Below are 27,547 nucleotides of genomic sequence, written 5' to 3' on the forward strand. Positions count from 1 at the left end.
TGTTGTTGACTATAGTCAGGTACCTTTGACCGACTGTGCCGAGTGACCGCCGAGTCGGACTCGCCAAGGGACATTACGTGGTAACAGTGTAGACAGCTGTTCACTACACCGGTGCTATCGCCAGCCCCAGTCTCCACGCATTTTCAGGCACCTCTAGCGTATGCATATTAAGTCACAGACAAATTGCCTTACTTTGATCCTAGTAGGAGGCTCCTGTCCTCCTCCAGTGTTGCGACCCCTTGTAGCTCGCTAGCTAGCTATCGTCTATAGGTCACCAGCAAGCCCTATTGTAGTGCCTGTGCATTACAGGTGCAGGACTCCTCACCACAAGGCCAAGGAGGCAAGAGCCCCAAGTGGGGACTTTTAAGAATAAGGTATTTGAAAACTGGAGAAGATAACTGCATTTAATGATATTTGGATATTTATTTCGTACAGATGCGCCAAAGCCGTTAAGAGGTTGAGACGCGGATTGAGCGCTGTAGCCTCTTACTAGTGGAGTAGGAATGCAATTTGTCAACAAATTAAGATGTATAGACTAGAAATGCCCGCGAATGCTCTAAGATTGGGGCTGCCGACAACGCCGGCACCGGTGAGCGTCACATCCTCACCGTACCAGCAAAGCAAAAACGAGAAGAAACGACTTTTATGAAGTATGATTTTGAGAACTTAATATGAAACGATCTTTTTAATAAATTGGTCGACGATACGCGACCGATGCGTCGGTAGTAGAGAAACTTTCATTGAACACCAGAGTAGAGGGTTGTGCAGCATCGTAGACGCTGTAGAGAACGCAGTGTACTACAGTAGCAGCCGGAGCCGCTGCGCACTACAGGACCGGTGAGTGGCTGACCTCCATTCGGCCATATGGTCATATGAGTAAAGTAATATGCCTTTTGGCCTCAAGGCCACCCCATCTAATCCTTGCTAGGCCTGGGTGTTGCCGCATGCTTGGACAATTTGCTTCTTAGGCAGTATTGATTTGGCAAAGCAGGTTAGCCTCCTGCCAGGAGTCTTCATGTATTTCACAGGCACTAGATTGGCGCTTGCTGGTGACCTTTAGTGGTTAGCTACCTGGTGAGCTATAAGAGGTTAGCACGCTGTAAGGATGCAGATAACTTGTTATTCCTAGCGAAGTAACGCGATTCATAAGCAAAATAGCATGTGTAGGCTAGGAGTGCTTGTGAATATCCTAAGGCTGAGGCTGGCGATGACACCGACACTGGTGTGGGGCACCGCCTTAACCGGGTCAGGAATATCATAACTAAAATTCTTGACTTTTAAGAAGGTTCTATTGACAGACTCGAAGGAAGATGGGTTATTGATTATCTGGTGCTGTTTTATAGAATATGCAGCGAATGCAGAGGGTTCGTCAGAAGGGCGCCCTATTCGTGCTCCAGGAAGCAACGTAGTAGCAGCAGAGAGCTCTGTTCACTACACCTCATCTTCTTTCTCGTGCACTAGTTCTACTTTAAGTTCCGCAAGTGCAAGTTTACAAAATCAGAAGTTCGTCTTCCCCTGTTATACTCCTGGCACAGGGGTGTCTGTGAAGGGGAAAAGCCTTTGCAAACAAGATACAGGCCTTTCTCATGTGATCCGAATCGCTAGACAACGGAGCTCAAGCATGCCAATTGCCCGGTAGAGGAAGCTCTTACCGTATCGTCGTTGCCGCTTAATTTCTTTTACCATAGACCTCAAACTCACAACCACGCCTCAAAAAACTCAAAAGACGCTTAATCGACTACACGACCTTGAAAGTTTCAGATACAATGAAGCGTTTTGAGTTGTATTCTATTGGTGTGGTTTTTCACGAAAAGCAGAGACCAATTAGTTTCTTCATCCAGGCTATAAAACCAACGCACCACAAATATTTAAGCCAAAGCCAGGAATTGGAGTTTCTACTGAGAGATCTAAGAAAAACCGCCTAATTTGTGCATGCCGCTAAGATGACAGCTAACAGAAATTTTAGCCTCCCTCTCACCTAGCACAACTGAGCTCGTCTAAACCCCTTTCTGATGGCAGGGCTTTATATCGTGGCTTCCTGGAGGAGCTCAATGACCTTGCTGTTACGCACCCACAATGTGGGCGGATTCAAGTGTATGATACATTGTCAGATATCCACAATACCCCAGAATGGCTGAATCGAGCGTTCTGATTCACAAGTGAGTCACTTCTAAAGCGCGACTAACTTCACGCGCGTGAGCATCTGAGCTTCCTAAAGGGCATCACAGCAATGAAGGGCTGCAGGAAAACTAAATTATAGTGGCAGACCAACGTAAGCGTGTTTGCAGGCCGTCTAATACGCCATTCGTAGTGACCGGCGCTCTCTGCTGCTACTACGTAACTTCCTGTCGCACACACTGGGCATACCTCTGTAGAATTCCTTACCTTCGAGACATGTGTTTTGAAACACCATCAAAATAATTAGCTACCAGTTGCCTTTCAAGTCTATCGTTTGAACTTCTCAAAAGAGAATCATAGTTCTGACTGCCCTTACCCCGTTGGGTCCCCTTTCCAATGCCCGCGCCATCACCAGCCCCAGCGTCAGGATAGAAACAAACGTTCCCTGCCTATAAATGCTGTCTCGCGTACAAACCACTTACGTCTATTAATATTAGTAATGTATCTGTGCCCTTTCGGCGTACTAACCTCTAGAGGCCACCAGAAAGCGCTATTGTAGTGCCTGCGCACAACTTCCTCTCTTGCCGGGCTAAGCCGGTCTACCCAGATTTCATGATTTCAGTTGCTTCGGCCTCGACTATAATGTCACCTTTTCTGGCTTGATCTTTCCTTGATGTTCTCTCCTGTGTCTGCTACGTTCTCTGCGCTGCTGTGCTATGCCGTTTTCTGTGCGTGTGACTCTAATGCTAAAGCGTTGGCTGTAAAAAGCCTGCATGAGCACATGAAGATGCGCAGCACTCCCAACCCCTCCGGCGCGGCAGGAAAGACTGCCTGTACGGAGGACGGTGCATGTGGACGGGCCCGAGGCGCTACGGCTCGGAAGGGGAAGTGCAGGTCTGAGCGTGAAGACGAGTGGGCTGGCGGCGGTGCCAGGCACGCACTAAAGCCGGTAAACCTGTAAGATGGTGAGCGGGCTCCCACGTGGCTTGCTCTTCAGGTGTTCCGCGCCACTTGACGAGGTACTGGGCGTTGGCGCTCGAGCCGCGCCGGTCCATGATGTGATGCGGATCCGTTGGATTATCAGCCTTATCGTGGGTAGGGAGCTATCCCGCGTCCGCTTGCTGGGAAGCCAACTCAGGAGGAAGCGGGCCACTGGCGAATTAACTGTGAAACGTGGAAGACGTGGCAATTATAAGCGAGACAGCAGGCGACAGTGCCTCTACGTTCGGTAACATCAAAGGGTCCCCCGTGACGGGGCTCAGAGTTGGCTTATTTGTTCAAAGGCAGTATATGCTTGATGCTGAGCCAAACCTGATCGAATACGGCATTATCCGCCGCGCGGTGATATGCGTCTGCTTAGTACTTCTGCTGCCATTTCGCCTTTGGGATGTGGTCCTGGGCCCTGTCACAAAGCTGACGGAAAAACTTCGCCATCAAAGGGGTGTGCGTACGAGCTAACGCACCCACGACGTCGGCGTCTGCGGCTGGTAGTGGATTCTCGCCGACCATGACCTCGGAAGTGGATAGATCGATGAACGAATGGATTGCCGTGTTGTAAGCAAGCTCCAGGGCAGGAAGCAGGCGCTCCCATTCACGTTCATCAGGGTGTATCTGGGTGCGGAGCATCTGCTCCGGGGTGGGGCTAACCCGCTGAGTTTGGCTGTCTCTCTGGGGACGGTAGGACGAGGACATGGCACGTTTGATGTTGAAACAGCTACAGAGTTGTTGCCGAAGATCAGATTGAAAACAGGGGTTCTGGTCGGAAATGAGCACATCCAGAAAGCCGTGGCAGGGCCTAAGACGGTCCGCAAGAAGCATACGCCATCAGCTGCGGTGAATGACTTCTTAGCAGGAATGAACTAGGCCATCTTATTAAGCGAGCCGACGAACACTAGAATCGAGTCGTGCTCCGACTTAGTAAAGGGAAGCTCTGATAAAATCAAGGGTCTCGTGGGTCCATCGACGCGAAGGGATGAGTAGCTGTTTTTGTGGGGTTCTCGTTAAGTGACTTAGACGCACGGCAGCGAGTGCATGATGCCACATATGCAGTAGTGTAGGGGCTCATTCCTGGGCAGAGGTAATGCTTCCTTAGAGCCGTGAAGGTATTCTTCTTGCCTCGATGTCCTACTGTCACATGGTCATGTTATGAATACAGGACGTGCTTGAGGAACTCAAGGAATTGAGAGATGCAGATTTTCCATATTCAATGAGTGCGGACGTGCAAGTAAGGTGACACATAGCGAAAAGTAGATAGACGATTACGAAATTCTATTGTACAGCGTCGCCGGGTTGTTTTACGGCGGCTCCTTAGCGGGTACGAAAAGCATAAGACTTCAAGTTAGCATGTGTCCAAACGGTCGTATCAGGGGGGCCTGCGGTTGCCCGCAATCTACGGATCCAACTCCTTAAAAGTAGAGAATCATAGTCCTGACTCTTCTGACCCAGTTGGGTCAGTACGTCGTCTCAGGGCAGGCGCTGTATTGCACAGCGTTCTCTGCTGCTACTACTTTACTACCTCGCCCAAGAATAGGGCGCCCTTCTGACTAATTCTCTACTACATTCGACACATCCCTCATAAACAATACGCAGTTATTAATAAAAGCAATCATCTTTCAAGGTCTCGTTCCAAGTTTTCCAAAAAGTCGTCCCTAGATGGTAGCGCTTTATGAGTACGGCGAAGCTCATGGCTGGGTCTCCAGTAACAGGCAGAGCCGAATTATATTTTTGTGTTATTCGGACTTTACCATCTTGTCGCTATGTCGAATTCAGGACAGGGACTATCATCTCCTTAGGGGTGGTCTTGCTCCCTTCGGATCTCAACTGGTCCTACGGGTCGCATTGCGCTCCTTGCTCAGAGGCTTAGTAGTTTATACTTTCTTGTCAAGATCTCACTCGTCATCGGCAGCGCAGCGCTGTATCTCCTGCGCTTCGAGTGCCCGAGTTAGGCTCGCACTATGGCGCTTGCGTGTCTATGACTCCGAACACGCATTCGGTTTTTCGACTAGTCCAAAATATGCGGGTGTATGCGGGCTGAGCACTAAAAAATTTGCCCGGAAGCTTCCTTAGTACGTAGACGAGAGCCAAGGCCGAGTGGGCGGCCACATGTGCCCTACGGCCGCCTATGTAGGGGCAACACGCCCACTTGCCTTAATTTTATAGGAAAAACATGGCACATTGCTTGAAAAGCGAGGAGTTCAAAGTGGCAGCAAAACAGCTGGGCTTTCTCCTTAACGCTCAGCTTCACTGAGTGAACCGGTAACATTCGTAGTACTAGGCATTAGGTTGACGCGCGCACGCTGCTTTCACAATTTGAATGAGAAGTAAAAGGCCGGGCGGCTATAACCCGCACACTGCGTTACAGGACCCTTGTTTATGTCTGGCTACTCTGTGTTTACCAGTTGAAGGCAGCACCTCGTGAAGTGACGGAAATTAGAGGACGCAGTAAAACTTGTGGCTCTTATATAACTTTAATCTTTCTTGGCTGGCCCCAGACATTTTTGTGTTGTTTAAGAGGCAGGGTAAGCAGGCAACAACAAAGTCAACAATCGAAGGTGACCTGCAGCCATTGAGGGCCCCTAGAGCATATTTCCCCCCGCCACAACGTAATTTAAACTTCTTAAAACTGTAAATTAGAGAGTTTGTAGATGCATATTTTGTCTCTGAATAGTAAGGCAGCAGCTGATTGCTTCATCTGTGCTGCATGTTTGCTGAGACAACACCTATGTGACGACGGGCCACGTAGAGCGCCCCAGTCGCCAGCAGCTCTAGCAGCCCCGAAGACAGGCTTTTGTACTGCCTGAAAGATTGAACCTTCCTGGTGAAACATCTGAATATATTGAAGTAACATGCTGCAGTAATGTTTGATTAGGGTCGACCTGTGAATTCTTGCCTCTGGTCAGTTGCTGCTGAAGGAGCGGCAACAGCTATTCTCTCGAGCTACTTACAGCGGGACAGGTACGAACACGCCCGATCAATAAGGAACTTATTCGGGGATTCACATTCACAGAAAATCTAAAATGACCGACGGTTCACCTCCCGAGACAACTGGAAACATTGCCAGCAACTCCCGTCCCGATGGGAAGGCCGCTGCGCATCCCTATGCACACCTTTTGGAAACGCTCAGTGGTTTCGAAGAGAAGATATATAATATACAGAAACTTGGAAAAGACGAAGTCTGCCGTCTTCCGTACTGCATTCGTGTGCTGCTGGAGTCTGCTGTCCGGAACTGCGACGGCTTCCTCGTGACCGAAGCCGACGTCGAAGGCATCTTGAAGTGGGGGTCATCATTCAACGCTAAGGAAGACACAGTCCAGGTAGATGTTCCATTCATACCTGCTAGAGTAATTCTGCAAGACTTCACGGGTGTTCCATGCGTTGTCGACCTCGCCGCGATGCGTGACGCCATGAAGGAGTTAGGATGTGACCCTCTAAAGATCAATCCGCGGGTTCCCGTAGACCTCATAGTTGATCATTCCGTCCAAGTGGACAAAGCCAGAAGGTATGCATGCCGTTGTCCACCATGTGCATGCTGGACAGCGGAGCACACACATTCGTATTGTTAAAAGCCTCAACTGGGTGCCCACGACACCGAGCATGCCTCTATAACTTCTCTGTATGTATTGACGCAGCCAAAACGCAATGGCTTATAACGAGGCAATGGAGATGCATCGCAACGGCGAGCGCTTCTCTTTCTTGAAGTGGGCAGCAAACACTTTTTCGCAGATGCTCATTGTGCCGCCAGGCTCCGGGATAGTTCATCAGGTGAATCTGGAGTACTTGGCTAGGGTTGTAGTGACGAGGGATGGACTTTGCTTTCCGGATTCGCTCGTGGGAACTGATTCGCATACAACCATGGTCGACGGACTAGGCATTGTGGGATGGTGAGGCAATATGACTACATACAGGGATTCGACATGTGTACTGGAAGAGCGCTACGGTAGGCTAGCACTTTGCGACGTGTGTGATGATCCTCAGCTGGTACTGCTGTCTGTTTGAATGTTCTCACGTACGCATCCACGCAGGGGAGTTGGTGGAATTGAAGCTGAGGCGACTATGTTAGGCCAGCCTGTTTCCATGACACTTCCGCCAGTCTTGGGTGTGCGCCTTGTCGGTCATTTGAGCTCCGCTTGCACAACAACGGACTTAGTGCTTCATGTTGTCCGCATATTACGTACGCGTGGCGTTGTTGACCATTTCGTGGAATTCTTTGGGGAGAGTTGCTCCACGCTTTCGGTTCCCGACCGGGCCACCATTGCAAACATGAGCCCAGAGTTTGGTGCTACCATTGGCTACTTTCCCCCTGATGAAGTAACCCTTAAGTACCTGCTGTCTACTGGTCGAAGCTCCAGGGAAGTGGAAAAGATAAAGGCTTACCTTTTGCAGCAAGGGATGTTTAGGACATACACAGGCTCCGAAACGGAGGTATCCTACACAGGTGAGGCCCACAAGTCATCGGTTAGGGAAGCCTGACTATCTTCAGCTGCAGCCTTTGTAATGTGTGTGCTTCCGACGGGTGCGGCTGCTGCAGATGTAGTGGAAATTGACTTGTCTAAGATTGAACCGTGCGTTGCGGGTCCCAAGCGCCCTCAGGACGAAGTTCTTCTTCGCAACCTTAAGGCGGAGTTCACCGTACGCAACAAGTGAATATCCTGCTCTACGGAACAGAAATTACGGTTCGCGGCACTTGCTTATGTTTGCCAAGGCGTAAGCTTGTGCGCGCAGGAGAGCTTAACTGCTCCCACTGGTTTCAAGGGTTTTGGCTTGAAGCCTGACGCCGTATCTCTTCGCGTGCCGCTGGCATTTGAGGGCAAAACTTACGAGCTTCGACAGGTGAGACGGGTCGTAGATGCTGTGCAGCAGCAGTGTAGCAGGCGTTTGGATGTTCAAAATTGTTAGTTACGTGGTTTTGCCCGGGAAACGTTTTCTGTGCGTCTCTCAGGGGTCGGTAGTGATTGCGGCGATCACAAGCTGCACGAACACGTCCAACCCGTCGGTTATGATCGGTGCTGGCCTGTTAGCTCGAAGAGCAGTCGTAGGTTTCGCAGTTTATCCCTTATTCGCAGCAGATGCATTTTCTGACTGCATGCCGTAAGGGATTGGTTCTTTCAAATCAGAATTTTTTTGATCGGGTGTTCTATGTGATAATTAACTGCACAGTAGATGAGGGCATCTTCTACTACAGAATTTTCCAGAGTGTTTAATTATGCATGTGTCTTAGGAGCTGGGACTTAGCGTTGCTCCGTATATAAAAACCTCCCTCTCACCTGGGAGCCACGTGGTTCAGCGCTACCTTGAAGCCGCGGGCCTTCTACCGGCCCTGGAGGAGCTGGGCTTTTACCTAGCAGGTTAGTATAGACACATGCTGCCCCCCAATAATGGCCATGAATGGCGCTTTTGCACGTCATTTCTTGCCCCGTTGTGGAGGTCTCACATGCGGTGATGCTCGTCTAGCGTGCAGTGTGACTCAGGATTCGGCTGCATGACATGTATTGGTAACAGTGGAGACCTTCCAGAGGTATGTAAGTCAGTAGGAAGTGATGGGGAGCCCAGGTTGTTCTTACCTACGCCTCCACCAGTGCCCAAACTCAATGACGCGTGATTTTCACTGGTTGCTCTTCTCTACATAGATATCTGACTGCGTGATTGAATGCGTGTGCAGGAAGTGACCGCAGCTATTCAGTCGAACCCAGATCTGGTTGTTGCGGCGGTTCTTTCTGGTGCGCTTTTTCGAGTCAGCATTTTAGCAGAAAGCTGACAATGGGCTTTAATTCGGGCAAACGGACGCAGTTCACAAGATGTGACGCAGGAAAGAGCGCGTTCTTTTTGCTGCCACTGCAGGCAACAGGAATTTTGAGGGTCGCGTGCACCCTCTCACTCGTGCGAACTACCTTGCTTCTCCGCCACTCTGTGTCGCCTTTGCTATTGCCGGTGGGCGTTTTGTCAGCCTCTTCTGGGACATTGCCACCAAGTTTGAGTTGCTGGGTCGAAGGCATCAGTTCCACAGCCCCACAGCCTTCTAGTGCGATTTGTTACAAACTTTCCTCAGGAAGAGTAAACATCGACTTTGAAACTGAGCCGCTTGGCATTGGGAAAGACGGTATGCCTGTCTGCTGAATCCTTCATTCTGAATCGAGCAGCGTCCCATGATTTTGTCCGCAGCTTTCTAGCGAGATCTTCTCGTTTGATTTTGCAGGAAAGGAAGTATTTTTGCGAGACATTTGGCCCAGCGCAGCCAGCGTGAACGAGCTCGTGGAAACTGCAATACTTCCTTCTTTTTTCAACGAAGCCTACAAGAATATCCAACTGGGGAATGAACAGTAGGGTTATCCAACGAGGACAAACCGCATTCCGCTTGCCAGAAACGTATTCTTTTTTTACGTAGAAGGCGCATCTAAATTTGGGAGCAAGGGCTTCATGCGTAGATGTTTCATGCCTACACGCATGCTCCACTTTGAATACGCGCAGGTGGAAAGCTCTCAAGTCACCTACGGGCACATTGCTTCAGTGGCCAGCCAATTCTACATACATACATAAGCCTCCGTTTTTTGCGAACCTCACGAGGGAACCGATGCCAGTGCAATCTATTACACGGGCCAGGTGCCTTCTTTTGCTGGGTATGCGCTTGGCAGTGGTTCTTATTGATACTTCGAAGGAGACAGCCACTTTCCAAGCCGTTCTCAGTTTTATACTTGATCTTCTCTGTTGTATTGCGTGACTGGTGTCTGTAGGAGACAGCATCACAACAGATCACATTTCGCCTGCTGGGAGAATCGAGAAAAACTCTCCAGCTGGTCGTTACCTATTGGCCCACGGTGTCATGGTAGGCAGCAGCGTATCAAGCCACTGGAATGGCGTACACAATTTTCCTTCTAAAGGCGCCTTGCCACCCTCACTGTGCTACCTTCACCTTGTGAAAAAAATTTGAACGCGCTTGTAGTGATCACTCCGCTTGTGTTTGTAGCAACGAGATTTCAACTCTTACGGGAGCCGTCGCGGTAACGATGAAGTCATGACTCGAGGTTTGTACGCAGTTTTTTTGGCGGAAGAGGATATCTAATCACTCTACGCCTAGGATTCCTGCAACAGCGCACCATCAGACAATCTAAGGAGGGGCTTTAACACTCTATACATGCAGGAAGTTTCGGGGGTTTCTCTGTTGTGGTTGAAGGGACTTTCGCGAACATCCGCCTGGTTAACAAACTTGCTTCCGTTGCTGGTCCTATTACCAAACACATCCCTTCTGGACAAGAAATGCCTGTATATGACGCTGCAGAAGTAGGTCGAACTAGACATGCAGCAGTGGAGACACAGAAGATGGAACGGCATAGATTAAGCATGCATTGGAGCGCGACCATTTGTGCTTAATCTCATGTTGGTTGCTGTTGTATTCAGCTATACAAAGAAACACATACTCCGCTCATTATCGTCGCAGGTCAGTCGCCTGCTGTGCGTCAGTGCAGACTTAATAGCAGTTGCTCACGTACGGGCTGCTACTGCTTCCTGCGATACGCTGCTGGCTCTGTGACCACTTTTTGGCCTCCTAAACTTACCGGACGCCGTGCCGACTTTGAGGTTCTTTCCACCACGAACAGTTTATTTGTGAGTTAGGAAGGGAATATGGTAGTGGAAGCAGCAGAGATTGGGCAGCGAAGGGCGTGGCTCTGCTGGGCGTGAAAGCAGTTATCGCGGAGAGCTATGAGCGAATTCATAGGTCGAATCTAGTTGGAATGGGGGTACTTCCGCTGCAGTTTGCTCAGGGAGAGTCTGCTGCCTCTCTTAAAATTACAGGTACAACTGGACCACTCACTGACCAAACCGCGAGATATGCTGTGCAGCGTGACTATGATGAGCCGTGCCTTGCACAGCATGCTTCGTTTGTATAGCAGTGCGGCTATGTGAGACTTTCAGGAACAGAAGAATTTTCTATTGACTTGACACATCTAGAGGTGAAATCAATGGTTACAGTGCAACTAGATGATGGTCGGCAGTTCACAGCTAAATGCCGCCTGGAAACCAAAGTGAGGCAGCCAATGAGCGCAGTGCGTGCTCTCAGTAGTTCCTCCGCTTTGGGCTTCTGCATTGTGTGAAGGTGGATGGCCGCTTTCAAAATGACACACTGTGCATGTCGTTTTGTGTTGTCCCAGGTAGAGTTGGAGTACTTCAGAAACGGAGGCATTCTGCAGTATGTCTTGAGAAAAGCGGCTTCTGAATCTGCCGCTTAGGAACAGGGTGCAGCTGCAACAGTCTTGGTGCCCATACGCAGGTTCATGGTGTAAAGAAAAGACGAGAAAGAGGCTTTAAACTGTTTTTTTTGCCTCGCCCAGAAGTCTGCGGTTCAGTATTTGCATTGCGTAGTGTGCAAGACACCCCTCCTGCAACTCTGCTTCACTAACAGCAAGCTATCCCCATGCGTGGACTTTCAGTTTGCGCAGCAAAGTGCGTGCTCACTGAGTCAGACTCATAAGACCAATTTACGTTAGACCCAGCACTAAGAATTCCCCCAGGCTGCACAGGTGCCTGTATATTAAGCACTTGGCTTGCGAGAGGGCTTGCAAGATTGAAAGTATGCACAACAGGATCAGTTTCTTTGTATTGTGGAGCTACTCCTAGGAGGCAGTCAGAATGCTTCTCGGGCTTGCGGCTCTTCTTAGCTTACGAGACACGCATGCCATCCAGAATTACTAGTGATATTTAACCCAGTCAGGCAACTTGAGATGTAGAACGTTCTCATATCGAGAGGCCGACACTAGTGCTGAGTGACAGCATTTCGTCCTCTTGGGGCTAAAGCCCAATTCCTTGCGGACTCTCTCACAAATTGTTGCTGAAAATGGAAGGGGGAGTCTCATTGGTAAGTCCATCCTGCCATTTCCAGGTGGTCTGATGGAGTAGGTCGGCTATTATACTTTTTCGCGCAGCTCCTAGTTTGTCTACGGACAAGGCGTATATGTTGCCTTTAGAGCTGTGTGCGGGCCTCACACTTGCGATGAAAACGCAACCACAATCTCTGTTGACCAGGAGCAGAGTGTGGTAATGGGCCCACGGTGCAGCTTTTGCGCACCACTATAACGAACCATGTGAAGTGAACCAGCGTGTAGACTTTCTTTGCTAATGGAAGGCATTCAGGGCACTGATAATAGCACCCCGCTAAAACCCATAGTTAGGACTTCCTCGCAATGTCCCACTTCGGAAATTCACAATTTCAAGCAGCGGAGAGGTTTCGCTGAAAATGCACATCTACAGGTTCCCAAATTGCGCCCTCATTCGGAAGAGTGAAATAAAATGCAAAATATGTTCAATGGGATAGTATGCAAAATATCTTCTGTTGTTCTCTACAGAGAGTTGGAGTTCGCTCTCGCTGTGGTGGCGAGGATCTGTGGCATCACGTCTGCTAGCGCTGCGAGGAACGTGCTGTACGCGCTAAGGCAAAACGGGGTGACCACTAAAACGCTAAGTTGCATCGTTATGTTAGTTTATCCATCACTGATGGATCTCCTAGAGTGAGGCACTCTGTTTCAAATTCACTGAGATGATACTCGGAGAGAGCAGCAGAGACCCCACCCCTTGTCGTGTCTAGCGACAGCAGAGCTTCCTATATTCTTCAGGTTGCTGCCTGAATTAATAAATTTACCAGTGCCATTACTCCAAACTGTATATGAGACTAGACACAGTAACAACGCGTGGACTGGATGGTGCGAGTCTTCGGCAACGAACGATGAGGCTGCCTCAGCTGGAGAGACCGTCGGCCGCGATCTAGCACTTGCATGCTTTGTTGGCATCTCACGAGCAGATTGTATAATTTATGGCATGGAAATTGCGCTGATAGGACCTCTATTTCCCAAGGAATGCGCTTCATTTTTCCCTGCTTTCTACCTGCCTAATGTGCAGTCACGTGCTTGCCCTCAGTGGCTCGTTGAGGCCCGGTCCCAAAATTTCGTTCCAAGCTAGGTCAGTGTCAGAACTTAGCAAAACTCCCGCGGGTGGTGCTTTGCATTAAGTAGCACTACAGCATTATATTTTTCAACAGTGCCGTTCTATCTTCTTAGGCGTGCTGATGTGCGCTCAGAGGAGGCACAGCTGCCGGAAACTGGCGCTCAAAAGGCTGCTTTGACTTCAGCTGAGTTCTAACTCCTCCATTCTGCCAAGTAAGTCATACGTAAAAGTAAAAGTTGGGAGTAAGTTTTGCTCATAGACGAGGATACGGCGACATTACAGTGTGCAGATCTGTGCACAGTTATTAACCAACATTTGGCAGCATATCTGCAGATGCGGTTAAGTCCGTAAATGTCTTTTCCCCGCAATACCTTTTACTCAGCTGAACATACCTGCGCATTTATCTGCTTTGGTGCAACAAAAAAGGCAGCTGGGTCCACGCGTGACCTACTGTACTCCTTGAACATTGCCATTTGCCAACTGGTCGCTGTCCCTTGTGAAAAACAGGATGACTCCGACAAAGCGATTATTCACCAATAAGGTGCTTTTATTAGTCGTCGGGATTCCCTTTACACTTTTTCAGTGCCACGCTGGCTCGATTCCAGGTACTTTCTCTCGGATGACACGAAAATTGCGAGCATGCAGCACAGCAAAAAACACCTTACGCCTTCATTGCCACAGTGTTACGGCTCTTCCACATACCGATGTATCGCAAATGGCAGCTATTTACACAACGATCTGCCATGTTAGATCACGGCTTCTTCCAGCGTGATGTACATAAACGCAGATTTTGTTAAGGGCAAAGTTACTGTCAAAGGCGATGGCATTTGGGTTAGAGTTGACTTCCCGAGCACCATCACGGATCCCCTTGTCTTCCTGGGCTCTCCTGATTTCATCGGGAACTACGGAATTCGTGCACAAGTGAGATTTTACCATCTGTTTACACGCCATCCAGGCTCTTAATAATCACTCAAATTTGGCTCTCTTGGACCCATTGCTTTTATTGCAGGTAGGAGAGGTGGACGACAACGGTTTTACCGCCAGAGCTGTGGTGCCCCCTTGCATAAGCGCCGACTTTTCAGCGACTCAAATTGCCGTGCCTTACATTGTGTGGAGGAAAACAGTGGGGACGGACTACTTTGCGGAGCATGTCGAACTGACCAGTCTTTCGGGGTCTTCAAAATTTAATGCACAAAGCCACTCTTATGACATCGATGCGTGGGACCCGCTTAGTGTACGGCATCATATTCTTGTGGAAAACACCCAAACGTTCTAGAGGTCTCCCTTGCCTCTATGTTATCGCACCAGCTGCTACATATGACTATACATGAACCATGCACACTATTGAATTTGCAGACCTTTAACGGGTCCCTTTGCTTCTGCTTTCTAGGCGGAATACGTTGTACTGGCCCAGATTCAAAATATGGCATCAGTTGTGGAGGACGCACTTGAGTTCAATACGACCCCTTATGTTTTCGCCAAAGGCTCTGTTGAGTATCGCCTTAAAAGGTTTTATATCTCATTATCCTCTTCCATTATGACCAATGCCCCTAAAGTCATCATAGGTATCATGGCTCTAGGTTCAGCCCTTTCCACCAATTTTGGCACCGCGAAAATTTCGGTGAGAAGCTCTAAAATCGTACACCAAGTTTTGATTTGCTGTGGATCCCTGGCAAATTTGGAAGCTTTTGCAATCTTTCAGAATAATCATGGTGGGACGGCGTTTTTGTCCGTTTTGTGAAAGTTCAGCTCCGAGCTCGGGCACTGCTAACGTCAGGGGAAGAGATTTCACATGACCTTGGCTCTCCAGTCCTTGCATTCATACAGCCATACTATTCTTTAGACTCATACAGCTATGCTGTCGAAGATTGTGATAGTGAAACGCACTGCGTGCCGCGAATGATAAGCGACTGCCACTACAACACGAACTTCGACGTTTCTCTAGCATCGTATTTACTGCTAGCATATGGTCAGCTAATGCATTTAATCGTAGTTGAATACGCCTACTGCTGTCACATTCCCATATTGCTGATCTTGCGTGAGACCCTCACCAATGTGCCTACTTCAAGCCGCCATTAGTTCGTCCATATATGCACACTTTGTTGACTTTGCAGAGAAAAGCAAACCTAACAAGGAAAACATGGGCCCGGACTGCTACAAAGCGCAATCTACTGTATCGGACCTTCTAGACGTCTGTGAATTCGCATGCATGGCACTGTGGTCACGGCACAAAGAGAAGTATTTACAGTGCCACAGCCCTACGGAATGCTTTAACCAGGACTTTGCAACAGCTTCAAAAGTTTCCGATGCCTGGGAGCAGGGATTTGATTTGGCACTGGCCCAAGAATTGTCTTCCAGTTGCTCCTTTGGTAAGACCTATGGCTCCTTTTTTGTCAATGGTTTCCCTGCATTTGGCTTCACATAGAGGAAATTGACTGATTTCAGTTGGATACGAGGCTTCTGCCAGAGCGTATGCGTGTCTGTGCTAATGCAACTTTGACTCTTTTTTGCTTCAGATTCAAGGCCCTCTTCTGCACCAGCCAGCCAATACAGTAAGCGCAGATATATCAAGATGTTTCATTCGTCCGCAACCACACGTGCTTGCATATTCGCATATGCATTTGCTTCTGGGGTGTTCCGTAATGCCGTTTCAAATGCCCACAGAATTCGAGCAATACGTGACCAGGAACGATACCGCAACAGGCAGCCAGTGGAACACGAAGGCGGCATGTGGTGATGGTGCTGTCGAGCTCGTTCAAGTTCTCTTCAGTGACGAATTCGTTTTGAAAGGGAAGCTAACTGAGACGCCATCATGCGCAATTCAGGATATAACAGATCTTATGCGCGACTTTTGTGAAAACCAAACATCCTCAACATCGGCCGCATGCGATGTATCAATCGGTGCATTTGAAGACGCCGAGGCTTCATCCTTGTGTCCAGCAGCTCTCAATCCCTCCATGCTGGTCCGTTTCAATTGCGACATAGGTAAGATCCACTCCGTCCTCTCCTTCTTCTGCTACGTATAGTACAATAATGAACTTCGTGAGTTTACGGAAATATTGCTCTAAAATGCTTTCTCTCACTCATTTGTGATTTCAGGATCGAAGAGCACACCTTGCCTCGTTACACGCCCTTCAGAAAACAACTATAGCCATGAAGGTAAAGTTCCTCCATGGTTCATGTAGACGGCGCGTGCTCGCCACACCTGTCTTGTTTACATTAAGAACATGGATTTCACAGTGGCATGCCGATTTGCCAGTTGCCCACTTGACTTGGGACAGGGTAAGATAGGAACACGCAGGCAAATGAAAACTGCTGCAGAATCTAGCAAGCAAGTTGTGCGATGAGTCCGGTTTTCATATGAGCAGGTGCATGCAGCTGTCCAAATGGCGAGTCGAAGTGTGCTCTTCAAAAAGCTTTCAAGGATGATAGCTGGAGAAGTGGACTACCAGACAGCCTAACAATTATCTTGACTGATAGCATCGTGTGAGAAAATGTATTTATTGGCTCAGTTGCTCAAGAGGGCTAGCTTTATTGCAATATCGAAGCCTTTTAAGCGAAAAGTGTGTTTTCGTGACAACCTTGACTGAAGAATCCATCACTTGGTCTGCTGCTACACAGGCAATGATTTGGGCTCAGGTACAAAACATCTGAGAGGCGGATTTCTTCTTTTACCAGCTCTGGCTCCGACTGTTTGTCAGACGAATTGTACATCCTTTGCGAAGGCAAGCTGCTTGTGGCACCTGCAACATGTGTAGGCGTCGATGCCTGTGAAGAACTTTTGTTTATAAGAGAATAATGATTTAGCTCACGAATGGGCGATTCAGGGAAATTCGATGTGTTCAAGCGCCGACCTATGAAGGCGAATAGGCAGAGTCTTAACCTTTTCAGTAACCCAGAGAGTGAATTTTTGTACAAATTTTTGCAGGAGCAGTGGAACAGAGAAGCGACGGTGGTCCGCAATGTATAGATCTATCTGAAGAAACAGTGGATACGTTAGAAGGCGTCACCTGCAAGGATCTGTGTCTCGATTTGTGGAAGACGTTCAAAGACGAAGTCATGGCCTCATCATCTCCGTACGACAAGTTCATGACAATGATGAGCAACTGGCACGACGATAACCCATGGGCATTCGCAACGAATCAGCGGGAAATCGCCAATAACTGCACGTACGGTACGCTTCAAGCATTCTATCTAGCAAGGCAGAAACTACCAAGGCAAACAGTGCACCAATCTTGTGCATGACGGATTTGATGCTGCGCGCTCAGAGAAACGGCCATATTACGCACCGACGTCCCAGTATGGTGAGCCGCTATTTCATAACTTTGTTACCCTCTGGCCCTGCTCAGTTGGCGGGCCTTTTAGCACCTTCCAAAGCACATTCAACAATTGAAACGCTTTTAAATATTGACGCTTTCAAATAAACCCGAAAACGGTGTCGCTGGCCAGCAATGGCATCATGTGCTTGTTTTATCTTAAAGGTCGCCAAGCTAATTTCATGCTGGAGGGCGAGCACTACGTCTTGCAGGACCTATGCCCTGAAACATACAACGTAGAGTTGGCCGGCGCCATTTTGGGCTGCAAATCTGTACGACAGTGCAAGAAGATTTTAGTCTGATAAGCTTCTTTTAATACATTTTCACTTTAGCAGCTGAATAGTTTCAGATTTGTTCTGCCTTCACTAGCGCATGCCAGCTGTGTTGGAATTGAGGCAATATGTCATTTAATTGAGACTATGCAGCTGCTACCCGTATAAGTTTGCAGCAAACTATTTCAGCATGTAGTCAGTTTCGGCCATAGTAGAAAACGTGTAGCGATTGCCATTTAATGCAGCAAATGGGGGGCGCATATCCAGGACCGCATGTGCACCAAGCTCGCCTCCTGTTCGTGTTACTGCAGATGATTGTAGATGGGGAGAAGAAATCATGCCCTGTTCATGATGCTACCGACGTTTTGAAGCAATCGTGCGCCTCCCTAAGCTCGGAATCGGAAGCCTGCACCATCTCAAAAGACAAACTGCCATCGGTGTTGGAGCTGTGTCCATCCTGCGACGCCTTGAGCCTCGCTGTGTATTACAGTTGCCGAATGAGTGAGACGCAAAACTGAGCGGTTTGATACTTTCTTAGGAACCTGCTTGACCAAGAGCATGTGCCGCTGTTCCGAGGCCACAGTGACAAGGGGAATGTGCAGAACTGTGGGCGGCATCGCTGTCAAAAAGAGCTTATGTGTAATTTTTGGAGAAATACCTTTTGCGTGGTCGCAGCTGAAAAGTCATTGAGAGGCTATGAGATCGCGGTGCAGCCTCTATCAGGAGGACTTGTTTATTCTGGAAGCATACCATCATGCAAATGCATGGATGGCTCTAGTCCAGCAACGGAAGAAGAAGTCGCTGTAAGTTGGGGTGCGAAATTAATTGTACACAGGCTTTGTACCGGGTATGCGTGCAAGTGCGCACTTCGATTTCGCTGAATGCATTCTCTGCAGATTTTGAGTTCGTGGAAAGCAGCAGTTACCCCACCCGCTAGGCTTGTTCTAAGCAACGCTCGCATCGTTTATGCCGATAACAGTAGACAGCTAACCTTCGCAAGCTGGGCTCCGTCTTCACCAGAGGACTGCTTGAGCGATATAGTCAAAATACTCTGCAAGCGTAAGGCTGTATATTTTCTCAAATCGGCGCTTCAAGGTGGCCGGTTGACACGTGAGCGTGATGCAGATCTCGTCTGCCTAGACAGCTAAGGTATGAAAAAGAATTTTTGCTTCATCTGTACCGCACAGATCCCATCGAAGGAGAACCAGATGAAGGCATTATGAATCCCAGTAAGTTAGCGACACCTGGAGTTTTTACCTCGTGGTCCATGAAGCATCAACAGGTATATATTGGGCGGAATTTGATCCATAAAGGGGTCCGTTTAACATCAGACCCGTTGAGGCCTTTCATGTGTGATTGTATACGAAAGCTGTCTCGATTGTACTCTATCACCCAGCTGTCTTTATTGCGCTTTGTATACCTCAGTAATCGAAGGTGCAAGCATCCTACGTTTGCGTAATCGCGTTCACAGCTCCCATTTTTGCAATCCATTGTGGACGTCCTGTGCTCTGCCCCTATGCGTGCAGCACCCATTTGTGACGAAGCCTTTTCAACAAAGAAGAATAAGAGTTTCTCTCATGACTCATTGTGTAGGGAGGCTTGCGCGCATCTGCTCCAGGTAAATCTTCTGCTTTCGCATTGCGTTTGAGGGAACTAAAAGGAGCCCGGGTGTTTATTGGCTGTCTTTGTGGTGATTCTGGATATTTTTGAAATGCATGTTGGACTTCAGAGCCTAGAAGCCCTTTATTTAATCATATTGACTTTAGCAGTTGGGAGTCTCCTGTTGTCGGTGTTTTGGCAGCATAAATGCTCATCAGATGCTAATCAGTGGGTCTGCATCAATAAAAACACCACGGAATGCTACATCCCAAACAGCCTGCGCAAAACATGCGCCATACGGGAGGTCTCAACTAAGTATAGCTCCACGTTCAAGACATGCGGGTGTGGGAACGACGAAACTATGGAACCCTGCACTGAAAGCGAAGTTAGAATGCTTTCTTACGACTGGGAAAATGACTTCAAAGAACGCTTTGAAGGAAAAAGCGGGGCCATCATGATGCGCAACATGAGGGTTATGGAGGACTCAGGGTCAACGTTTACGGATTTTGGAATCGTAAATGATTCAGCATGTGCCCAGAAATCAGAATATAAGGGCATCTTCTGCCGAGGTGATTTTGAACTGATGAACGAAGCAGCACCTGTTGTTTGGAATTTTGTTCAGCCGAGTACCATCAGATTAGCGCTGCCCAAAGCATTTGCTTCCTTTTGAAAGAATATTCTTATTTCCTCGATCTTGTATTTTCCTGCAGTTGACGCTGCACCCACGTACGCGGATCAGACAGGTGATCACAAACTGCACGTCATCTTTTGAAAACCTATAAGGGCCATTTGTGTTTCCAAGCACTCAATTGCAGTATCCTTCAGCAGGCACTCTGCAGCTAACCAGAAGTGATACCAAGTAGCAGACACGCCTGCTTCTCACTGTTAAAGTGTGCAATGCCTCGGGGAAATGTTAGTCGGAATTCTGTAATACAAGGTGCGTTTTGCTCCTGCTTTTGCAGAGCTACGCCGAAATTGCGATGAGGCGGTGTCTGTCGACAAAATCAATGTGACAGACTACCAGTGCGCGTATGCATGTTACGAAGCACAAAACAAATGCGAAAGTAGTGAACCTTCGAATGTTTCAGCCTGTTTTTCCCTGGCGAAGGACGACGACCCGGTCTTGAGGCAATGCAGTATCCCTTTCGGTAAATTCATGTGGATCATCTGCAGCAATTTTTGGCTTATAATTGAGTGTGCTTCACCTCATGATTTAGAATATTGCATACTCGCAACGTCGTTTTGGTCATATGCCGAGTGTACCTATTCAGTGCATTGTGCGCTTGCAGAACTGACGGACCAAATTGAAAAGGGTATGCTGAAGCTGCGGCATGGTGTTGAACGCAGCACGTGACAAGGTAGTGCAGCCTAATGCGCTATGCTAAATGTTTGTGCGTTTCTCTAAGAGTTGGCACGAATGCTGGAACGTGTATTTTTTCGAAGTCGCTGCTTGGCTTTCTCTCGGCAGATTCGAATATGATTACTGGCGTTGTGACGTTAACAACCCAGTGGAAAAGCGTGACTTTTTCGTCTAGCGTTTCGCCGCATCCAGTTATATTTACAAGTACGCTGTGCATTTCTCCAGAAGCTCAACGATTCATGGAACCTGGATCACTGACACTGCCAAAATTAGCCTTGACAGTTGCCAGCCTTCAAATGGTATTCTAACCATTTCTTTAGATAGCAGCTTTGCCTGTCTTCTCTGCAGGCCTCCTAAGGCCACTTAATACATTTGGGCAGGTACAAGTTACGGGCGTATCAGAAACAGGCTTCATGATTCGCTTAGCATTGGACTACTGCAGACTGGGTGGGCGCGCAGACCGGGGCTGCATCGCGTTATGCAGTTTGGCTTACATGCTGACAAATTTGTTGTGCGGGACATTTGGAGAATCCAGAATGTTGATTCCTGGTTTTTATTCTTTCGTATATGCATGGGAAAATTCCATTCTCAGGCTACGCGACGGCATCTGCTGAAGTGAGCTGGATTGCCATTTCAGAAGATAGTTTCACAATCCCGAACGCTAGTTCAGCGCTCCGCGTCGCTACCACTGTGGTAAAAGTCGGCCAGGAGGTTGATCTTCTTCCAGGGGTCCAGCTGCACTCTTCAGATGTGGGTAAAAGCTCTTGGGCTTGTCCGCCGTACCAAGGGGAATGGGAAAAATCTCCACAATTGCTACAGTGATCAAAACAAACGCCATCTGCACTATACGTCAGACGTCACAATGTTCTATGCATGTGGCACATGCTGCAGCCCGTCATCCTGACGCAGATTCAGAATATTCCGGCCGATCTCTCTATGACAGATATTCCTTGGATTGCAATTTCACATCTTGACTCCTCGTCGGCAAGCATTACCATTCACAGCACGTCTACAACCGCAAGTCAGGTCGAGTACACAGTCGGCTACCTTTTTATGGACTCGGTCTCCACCTCTCAGTGCTCTTCTGGCTGCAAAACAAACAAGTTGTCAATCGAGGTGAGAACTTAAATACGAACCAGCCACGCTGCTCCTACTACTCGGGAAGCATCCCGCACACCGAAAATACACTGGCACGAAGAAGTTTCATAACTTCAAGCGAAAGCAGCTGCCTGATTTTTCATTTAATCTCATTTGAGGCATTTCTTTGGCTACGGCTTCATGTCTGGACACCTCTCAAGTAAGTTAGCAACATTCTGCTGGATGCCAACTCCTAATCTTGTATTGCACATTGCGCGCCTCTGTGCTCCTTGCCTACAGACAAAGTCATTCGACATTACTGTCGGTGGTTTTAAACGTGTTGAGTATTCTACCGAACTGTTTGCATCTCGCCCTCCACTGATTTTTGGCTCCTTAGTGGTAACGCCGGCGAGTCAGGTCGAAACCGTGCTTATGCAAGACTCCATAGCTAGCTTCAGCATCGCTCAGTGGACCCCCAAAATTTTCGTTGTTTCCCACGATTCGTGTACTAACTTTGTGTTTAAAGAATCCACTGATAGATCGGCAAGCATGAAGATAGTAGCTCTTCATGTCGAAAACCGTAAGCAAAAGCTTCTGCTGCTTCAGCCGCCAGCTGCAGCTCCAGCATATAGCCATCCCTCCATGATCTATCCAAACGCAGGCTTTGGGAGTTGGCAGCTGCCTTCAATGCCGGTTTTGTGGTTCGTGCACTGCTTGCAGGACACTCTGAAGCCGTAGAAACCATTACAGGTAACCAAGTTTTAACTGCCTACGGAGAAGGCCTTAGCATATCTGCGAAATCGTGCTTTTTTCAGCGCGTGGGTACGAGCCTTTTCTTTCAGAAAATTTTCCCGAAGAGTTACAGGAACTTGTACTTTCCTTTACGCTGCCTGCTCAGACCTTCTACCTTTGTGCGCCGAGGCGAAGGCAAAGAATGTACGCTTGTCTTCATAACTAATCTATGACTCCCCACTCCATTTGAGTGGCATGTCGACGAAACGGAGCTTCATAGCCGCCAGAAATGTGGGATTTCTTGGTATATGACGAGCCTCATAGCATCCGAGCTTCTCCACGACGCGAGCAAACCTCTTGTCGTTCTGCTTGTGTGATGCTCAGGGGGCTGCAACAGACGCACAATGCGTCCAAGAATGCACAGCAGTATCTAGTTCATGCTCCCCCCCAAATATTTGGAACTGCTTTCTAGTCCTTGCTTCAGCAGAACTTAAAGCAAAGTGCTACGTCGCATCATGTAAGTGGCCTTTCTAAGGGTCACAATCCAAAATTTCACCGTTTCTTCAGAAGAGAGAAATATCAAAGAGTAATGACTACTATCACGATTGTTTGGGTTGACAAGAGCGGAAGCGTCGTTCTGCCTCTGTAACTAAGGCAAATGCTCTAGATGTGTGAGGTACAGATGTCCAAAGCTCGCAAACGACGACAACAACGACGACTACTCCTCCAGCAGGAGGTAAGACCTTATTTCATCTATCGCTTTTGACAAGCAAGCCATTCAGAACTCACTACTGGTTGCAACTAAAACCTTTTTCACTGTTTTCAGACGGATTAAGCGCGCATGCAATGCTTTGTGTACTCAGAGAGCCTCAACTGCAGGGTCATTGACATGACCCACGCTGAGTACGCTGCTGACTTGGGATGGAATGCTGAGGCCATGAGCTGTTCGTGCCCCCAGGGATTCAAGCCCTGTACAACTCAACAGGTTGAACAGGACAGGACCTACTGGACCAAAGACGTGTCTCCATGGGGTCAGCGGCCAAGGCTCAGTGCCACCTCATATCTTGCAAGGCAGAACAGTAGCTGCCTGCTTAGCGGAAAGGGGGCCAGCTACTGGGAACAAAGATTTGAGTGGTATTTACTGACGATGAATTAGTTGCGTGTGTGTTCGTTCTTCCAGGAGACATATGTACCAGCTGGGAAACCGTAAAGCCTGTAGCCTGGGGCTTTATGCAGGTGGCAACTGATATCTGCACTTCCACTTCGAACCTCCAATGGCAACAAAGGGAGATACCCCTATATTCAGTAGACGACGTTGTTTTCGGCGACACACTCCACAGAAGCGGCTATAATCAATGCGTTGTGGAGACTCCCCTTGTGTTTTGCCCATGTAACCCAATCGCGAAACTAAATCCATTCAGAAGGCGTTTAAATCCGTGTGACTAATAATGACGCAGCTTAGTCGACTCATGCAGCTTCTTGTTTTCTAATCCTCACTACACTGGCAAAATTAGCAAAATTTTATTTGGGACTTTGTGAGCTGCCGGCGCAGCCGCTTCATTGACTACCACTACTACGACTGCTGCACCAACTTGGGATTGGCCCGAAAATGCTGATTGCCTTCCGGGAGATTGGGAAGAGTGGTCAGAGTGTTCAGCGACTTGCATGCCGTCAGAGTAAGATGGCAGCAGTTTCCAGTTAACGTGTAAAGTGTTTAACAAGTTAAAGTCACCAGCCAGAAAAGCAGACAACTTCACAGTGCGAGACGAGAAGCTAGCTTGAAAGTTCGTCACTTTGCTGCGTTTCTTTTCAACGTTTTTGCTACCTGTTAGTCCAAATGCGCCACGTCCATTGAGAAAGCGTCAGAGGCCTGAATTATTGCCCGCCAGAGGCAATGGTGCTCCGTGTATTTTGGAGGAGGCAGTGACATGTGTGCTCGATACACCTACGCCTTGCGAGTCGTTCTGCATTCACTCCGAATGGACAGAATGGTCAGCCTGCACCGAAATGCTACTCGAATTCGGTGTTTCACCTGTAAGAACATCTTCCAGGGAAAAGCTGGTTTTCGCAGAGGCTGGTGGAGCCTGCGCTTCGCTTAACTTGAAAGAATATGATGCGTCGCGATGCGTAGGTGAGTTGGTACACAGGATGCAGACACAGTTGTTTTGCAGGGCTTGAGCACTATCATTGTAAGCGCCCAACCACAAAACCGTGCCTCGCAAGCACTCTGATCCCCAAGGCAGAGGAAACGTAACCTGGCGCTGCGTAGCCATACTGCATTTTTCACACGCAGCCGGCTGTCTCAAAAATAAAGGAACTTAGTGAGCTAACATTTCCCGAAAGGGTGCAATAACTAAGCAGCATCACTACTTCGATTTTTTATTGCAGGTCGAGATGCCCTGAGCTCAACAGAGCCCCCCAGCGCGCTGCAAATTAGCAGCGCTGAAGTAACTCCCACTGAGGGTGTTAAGTGGTCGGAGTGGTCTTCTTGTGATGCGCCGTAAGACGTACACATGCTTTTACTATCTCCAACACCAACTAGTACACTGTAGTAGCCCCAATGTGAAGCAGCTCCGGCAGATACTATGTTTGTTGATGTTTTAGGTGTTTGCTTAATGGTCAAAGTGCAAAGCGCTACAGGCTTAGCCTGAACGAGAATTCCACTGACGGAACCCCAGTGTATCAGGGTAAGGACGCATACGCACCGTCATACGTATTTCTACCTTATGAATGCTAGGCATTCATATGGTTTCTTCGTGCCTGCGCTGAGATGATGGAGCGCAGATACGCAGAGTGAAGGGTGCCCGGATTCCTTGGAGCCTTGCAGGAATGATCGAGACCCTAGTATGCCCTTTTCTCTCAAATGGGAAATTATTTATTGCACCCCTGCAGTTGATTCCGCCTCGCTTTGCCAGTTTTGCTTAAAGTCGCTGGCTGTTTCACTGCAGAGCAAACCGTATGAATGATGTTTTCCACAGGCTGTGACGATATTTTGCCTATACATGAAATTCCACAGACTAAGAAGTTCTGCAAAGAACGCTGCAAAAATATTATAGATTCGTGCTCGAAAGAAGCAGAATCAAAGCAACAGACTCCTCTTCAATGTTTTGCCGAGACTGTTCTTGAGGAATCGCTGCTGAGCGGCAGCTGCATTCACACGGAAACGCTTGCCACAGGTACGAGTAACGGGCAATGCCGCAGCAATTTGTGTTTTCAGTTATCATGTGTGTCACAGTGGAATACATTTCTATTCACCGTGGATTCTGCTGCTTTTTCAGAAACGGCGCTTCCAAAATGTTTTCCAAGTCTTACCCGGATGAATGATGACGAGTCTTCAGAGTTCCGCTTCTTAGATCCGAGCTCTTCTTCTCCACAGTGCTTGTGCCTAGCGCCCAATGCTGTTCCCTGCACAGCCGCAGAGGTGTATGAGACGCGCGAAAGCTTATTCTCTTCAATACCAGCAAATATTTGTCCCTCCCAGGACTCAGCTGGGGCCATGTTCGGCAAAGGAATGGCTGGAACAGCTGACTCAAAACTGTACTTTGCTGCCGCAGACGCTAGCAAAATATTTTGTCCCCTAAGCAACAGCAAGAGCATAGCGCAGCCAATAGACGCTGCTACATACACCACTTTTGCAAGCTCTGCCGAGATGAACGAGTACTGCGCTAATGGACTTCACGCCCAGCAAGAGCTAGCTGCTATCACGCCATGTATGTCTTTATTTTCCATCTTGTTTAGTTCCTTTCCCATAAGCGCCCTGTGCAACTTTTGCGCGTAATTAATTTAACTAGGAATGGCCTACTTTTCACCCAAGGGAATGTGCCTGCAGACAACGTCGACATCAACTGCGAAAATGTAACATCCAAGTCGGATGCTCTAACCTCTGAAGAATGCAAGGCAAAATGCGTTGAGATCAGGGAAAGTTGTGAGGAAAATAAGGTTGACTTCTTATCGTGCTTCTCTACACAGCGGCAGACTACAGGTTTTGACAATGAATGCGCCACTAACGATACTACTTTCCCTGGGAGAGGAATAGTTTTCTGCAAGCTCATACCAAGAGATTGCAAATACTCAGAATGGGGAGAGTGGTCCGCCTGTAGTGCCACCTGCCGCAGCAGCATAGGAGGATTGGAAGGAAGTGTTAGAATACGTACACGACGGATTGTGGAGCCCAGCACAACTGGAGGCCAGCAGTGCCGACTGGGGAGTATATCGAGTACGATTTATGACCAGACAAACTCAGCCATTTCACAGGATGAATGAATATCTGGTTATTTGTGGCTACTTTTTGAAGCATTTTGTGCTGCAGGTGCAGACAAAAATCGTGATGCAGGGACTGTGCAAGCAGAAGCTTGCAACTTCCAACAGCTCTGCGGTGCGTTTGTTTCCCTGTGCACCACAGAACACGTTTGTGAATCAGCTTAACTGTAAGCTGAGGAAAAGCTACTCAATCTCTCGTAGAGGCCAGTTCAGGAAAAGCCATTTAATCGCTCTTACAGGCCAGCTGAGCAACTGCTAGGCTGTCGCGCAACGCCGCACCTCTTCGTGTCTTCCTTCTAATACGTGCGATTAACACCTTTCAGACGAGTTCGATGACTCAGTGACTCTGTCTCTAACGCCCAAGCCAGAGCCATCAATTGAAGAGTGGAGAGCTGACAGGCTTAATTCTACCACTACCACTACACAGGACCCAAGTGTGAGAGACGACATAACTTGCGACATCGTGGACATGAGTACTTTTAGCTTGGACACGCGTTTTGATACTCAAGTGAGTAATGTTCGTTGCTCCAGCTTTTGATGTCTGGCCAGAGCTGAAGGCTCCATAACCGGAAATTCCGCACAGCGCATTCACGGCACCCTTCGTGCACATCAAGCGTGATGCACTACTCAGGCATCCGTTTTTGTACTCTTCACGCCTATCGTCCCGCCCTTTGCTTTTGCGAATCGTTTTCTCAGTACCGCACATGCAGGTGCCCAACGTATACAAGACCATGCGTGCTCGCGGAGGCAGAAGCATCGCGTTTGTTTTGGAATCAGAGCATGATGGTTTTGTGCCAAGAAAGTAGCATTGGTACTTTGACACGTAGCCTCTACCGGCATTCGAATTTCACCTTAAATCAACAAGCTCTGCCGTCTATAAGTAA

The 27,547-nt window shown here is 48.4% G+C and overlaps 6 protein-coding genes across 6 annotated transcripts; 5 read left to right on the forward strand and 1 right to left on the reverse strand.

The window, feature by feature from the left end:
- Nucleotides 1-3,474: 3,474 nt before the first annotated feature.
- On the reverse strand, nucleotides 3,475-3,936 carry ENH_00074650 (OSJNBa0054D14.1 protein, related; the record flags this gene model as incomplete). The annotated part of the gene is made up of 1 exon (XM_013577616.1): nucleotides 3,475-3,936. One exon carries the CDS (start codon nucleotides 3,934-3,936, stop codon nucleotides 3,475-3,477), a length of 462 nt encoding a protein of 153 aa, XP_013433070.1.
- A 2,198-nt stretch (nucleotides 3,937-6,134) lies between these two features.
- ENH_00074660 (aconitate hydratase, putative) lies at nucleotides 6,135-11,339 on the forward strand (the record flags this gene model as incomplete). The annotated part of the gene is made up of 19 exons (XM_013577617.1): nucleotides 6,135-6,616; nucleotides 6,747-6,998; nucleotides 7,140-7,552; nucleotides 7,646-7,746; nucleotides 7,840-7,947; nucleotides 8,057-8,149; nucleotides 8,336-8,462; nucleotides 8,586-8,632; nucleotides 8,790-8,834; nucleotides 8,956-9,045; nucleotides 9,316-9,434; nucleotides 9,583-9,731; nucleotides 9,846-9,937; nucleotides 10,079-10,136; nucleotides 10,286-10,392; nucleotides 10,510-10,549; nucleotides 10,726-10,905; nucleotides 11,026-11,135; nucleotides 11,262-11,339. The coding sequence occupies 19 exons, from the start codon at nucleotides 6,135-6,137 to the stop codon at nucleotides 11,337-11,339; spliced, it is 2,691 nt and encodes an 896-aa protein (XP_013433071.1).
- A 2,479-nt stretch (nucleotides 11,340-13,818) lies between these two features.
- On the forward strand, nucleotides 13,819-15,126 carry ENH_00074670 (hypothetical protein, conserved; the record flags this gene model as incomplete). Its single annotated transcript, XM_013577618.1, has 3 exons — nucleotides 13,819-13,968; nucleotides 14,438-14,668; nucleotides 14,797-15,126. The coding sequence occupies 3 exons, from the start codon at nucleotides 13,819-13,821 to the stop codon at nucleotides 15,124-15,126; spliced, it is 711 nt and encodes a 236-aa protein (XP_013433072.1).
- A 61-nt stretch (nucleotides 15,127-15,187) lies between these two features.
- ENH_00074680 (hypothetical protein) lies at nucleotides 15,188-16,073 on the forward strand (the record flags this gene model as incomplete). The annotated part of the gene is made up of 2 exons (XM_013577619.1): nucleotides 15,188-15,416; nucleotides 15,712-16,073. The coding sequence occupies 2 exons, from the start codon at nucleotides 15,188-15,190 to the stop codon at nucleotides 16,071-16,073; spliced, it is 591 nt and encodes a 196-aa protein (XP_013433073.1).
- Nucleotides 16,074-17,106: 1,033 nt separating this feature from the next.
- Nucleotides 17,107-21,416, forward strand: ENH_00074690 (hypothetical protein; the record flags this gene model as incomplete). Its single annotated transcript, XM_013577620.1, has 10 exons — nucleotides 17,107-17,271; nucleotides 18,532-18,694; nucleotides 18,823-18,917; nucleotides 19,437-19,803; nucleotides 19,945-19,977; nucleotides 20,197-20,382; nucleotides 20,524-20,547; nucleotides 20,703-20,893; nucleotides 20,915-21,041; nucleotides 21,187-21,416. The coding sequence occupies 10 exons, from the start codon at nucleotides 17,107-17,109 to the stop codon at nucleotides 21,414-21,416; spliced, it is 1,581 nt and encodes a 526-aa protein (XP_013433074.1).
- A 3,949-nt stretch (nucleotides 21,417-25,365) lies between these two features.
- Nucleotides 25,366-27,201, forward strand: ENH_00074700 (thrombospondin type 1 domain-containing protein, putative; the record flags this gene model as incomplete). The annotated part of the gene is made up of 3 exons (XM_013577621.1): nucleotides 25,366-26,113; nucleotides 26,233-26,619; nucleotides 26,987-27,201. The coding sequence occupies 3 exons, from the start codon at nucleotides 25,366-25,368 to the stop codon at nucleotides 27,199-27,201; spliced, it is 1,350 nt and encodes a 449-aa protein (XP_013433075.1).
- Nucleotides 27,202-27,547: the final 346 nt, after the last annotated feature.

The sequence above is a fragment of the Eimeria necatrix genome, genomic scaffold, assembly GCF_000499385.1.
Source record: "Eimeria necatrix Houghton genomic scaffold, Enh_scaff75, whole genome shotgun sequence".
In the NCBI taxonomy this organism is placed as follows: Eukaryota; Apicomplexa; class Conoidasida; order Eucoccidiorida; family Eimeriidae; genus Eimeria; species Eimeria necatrix.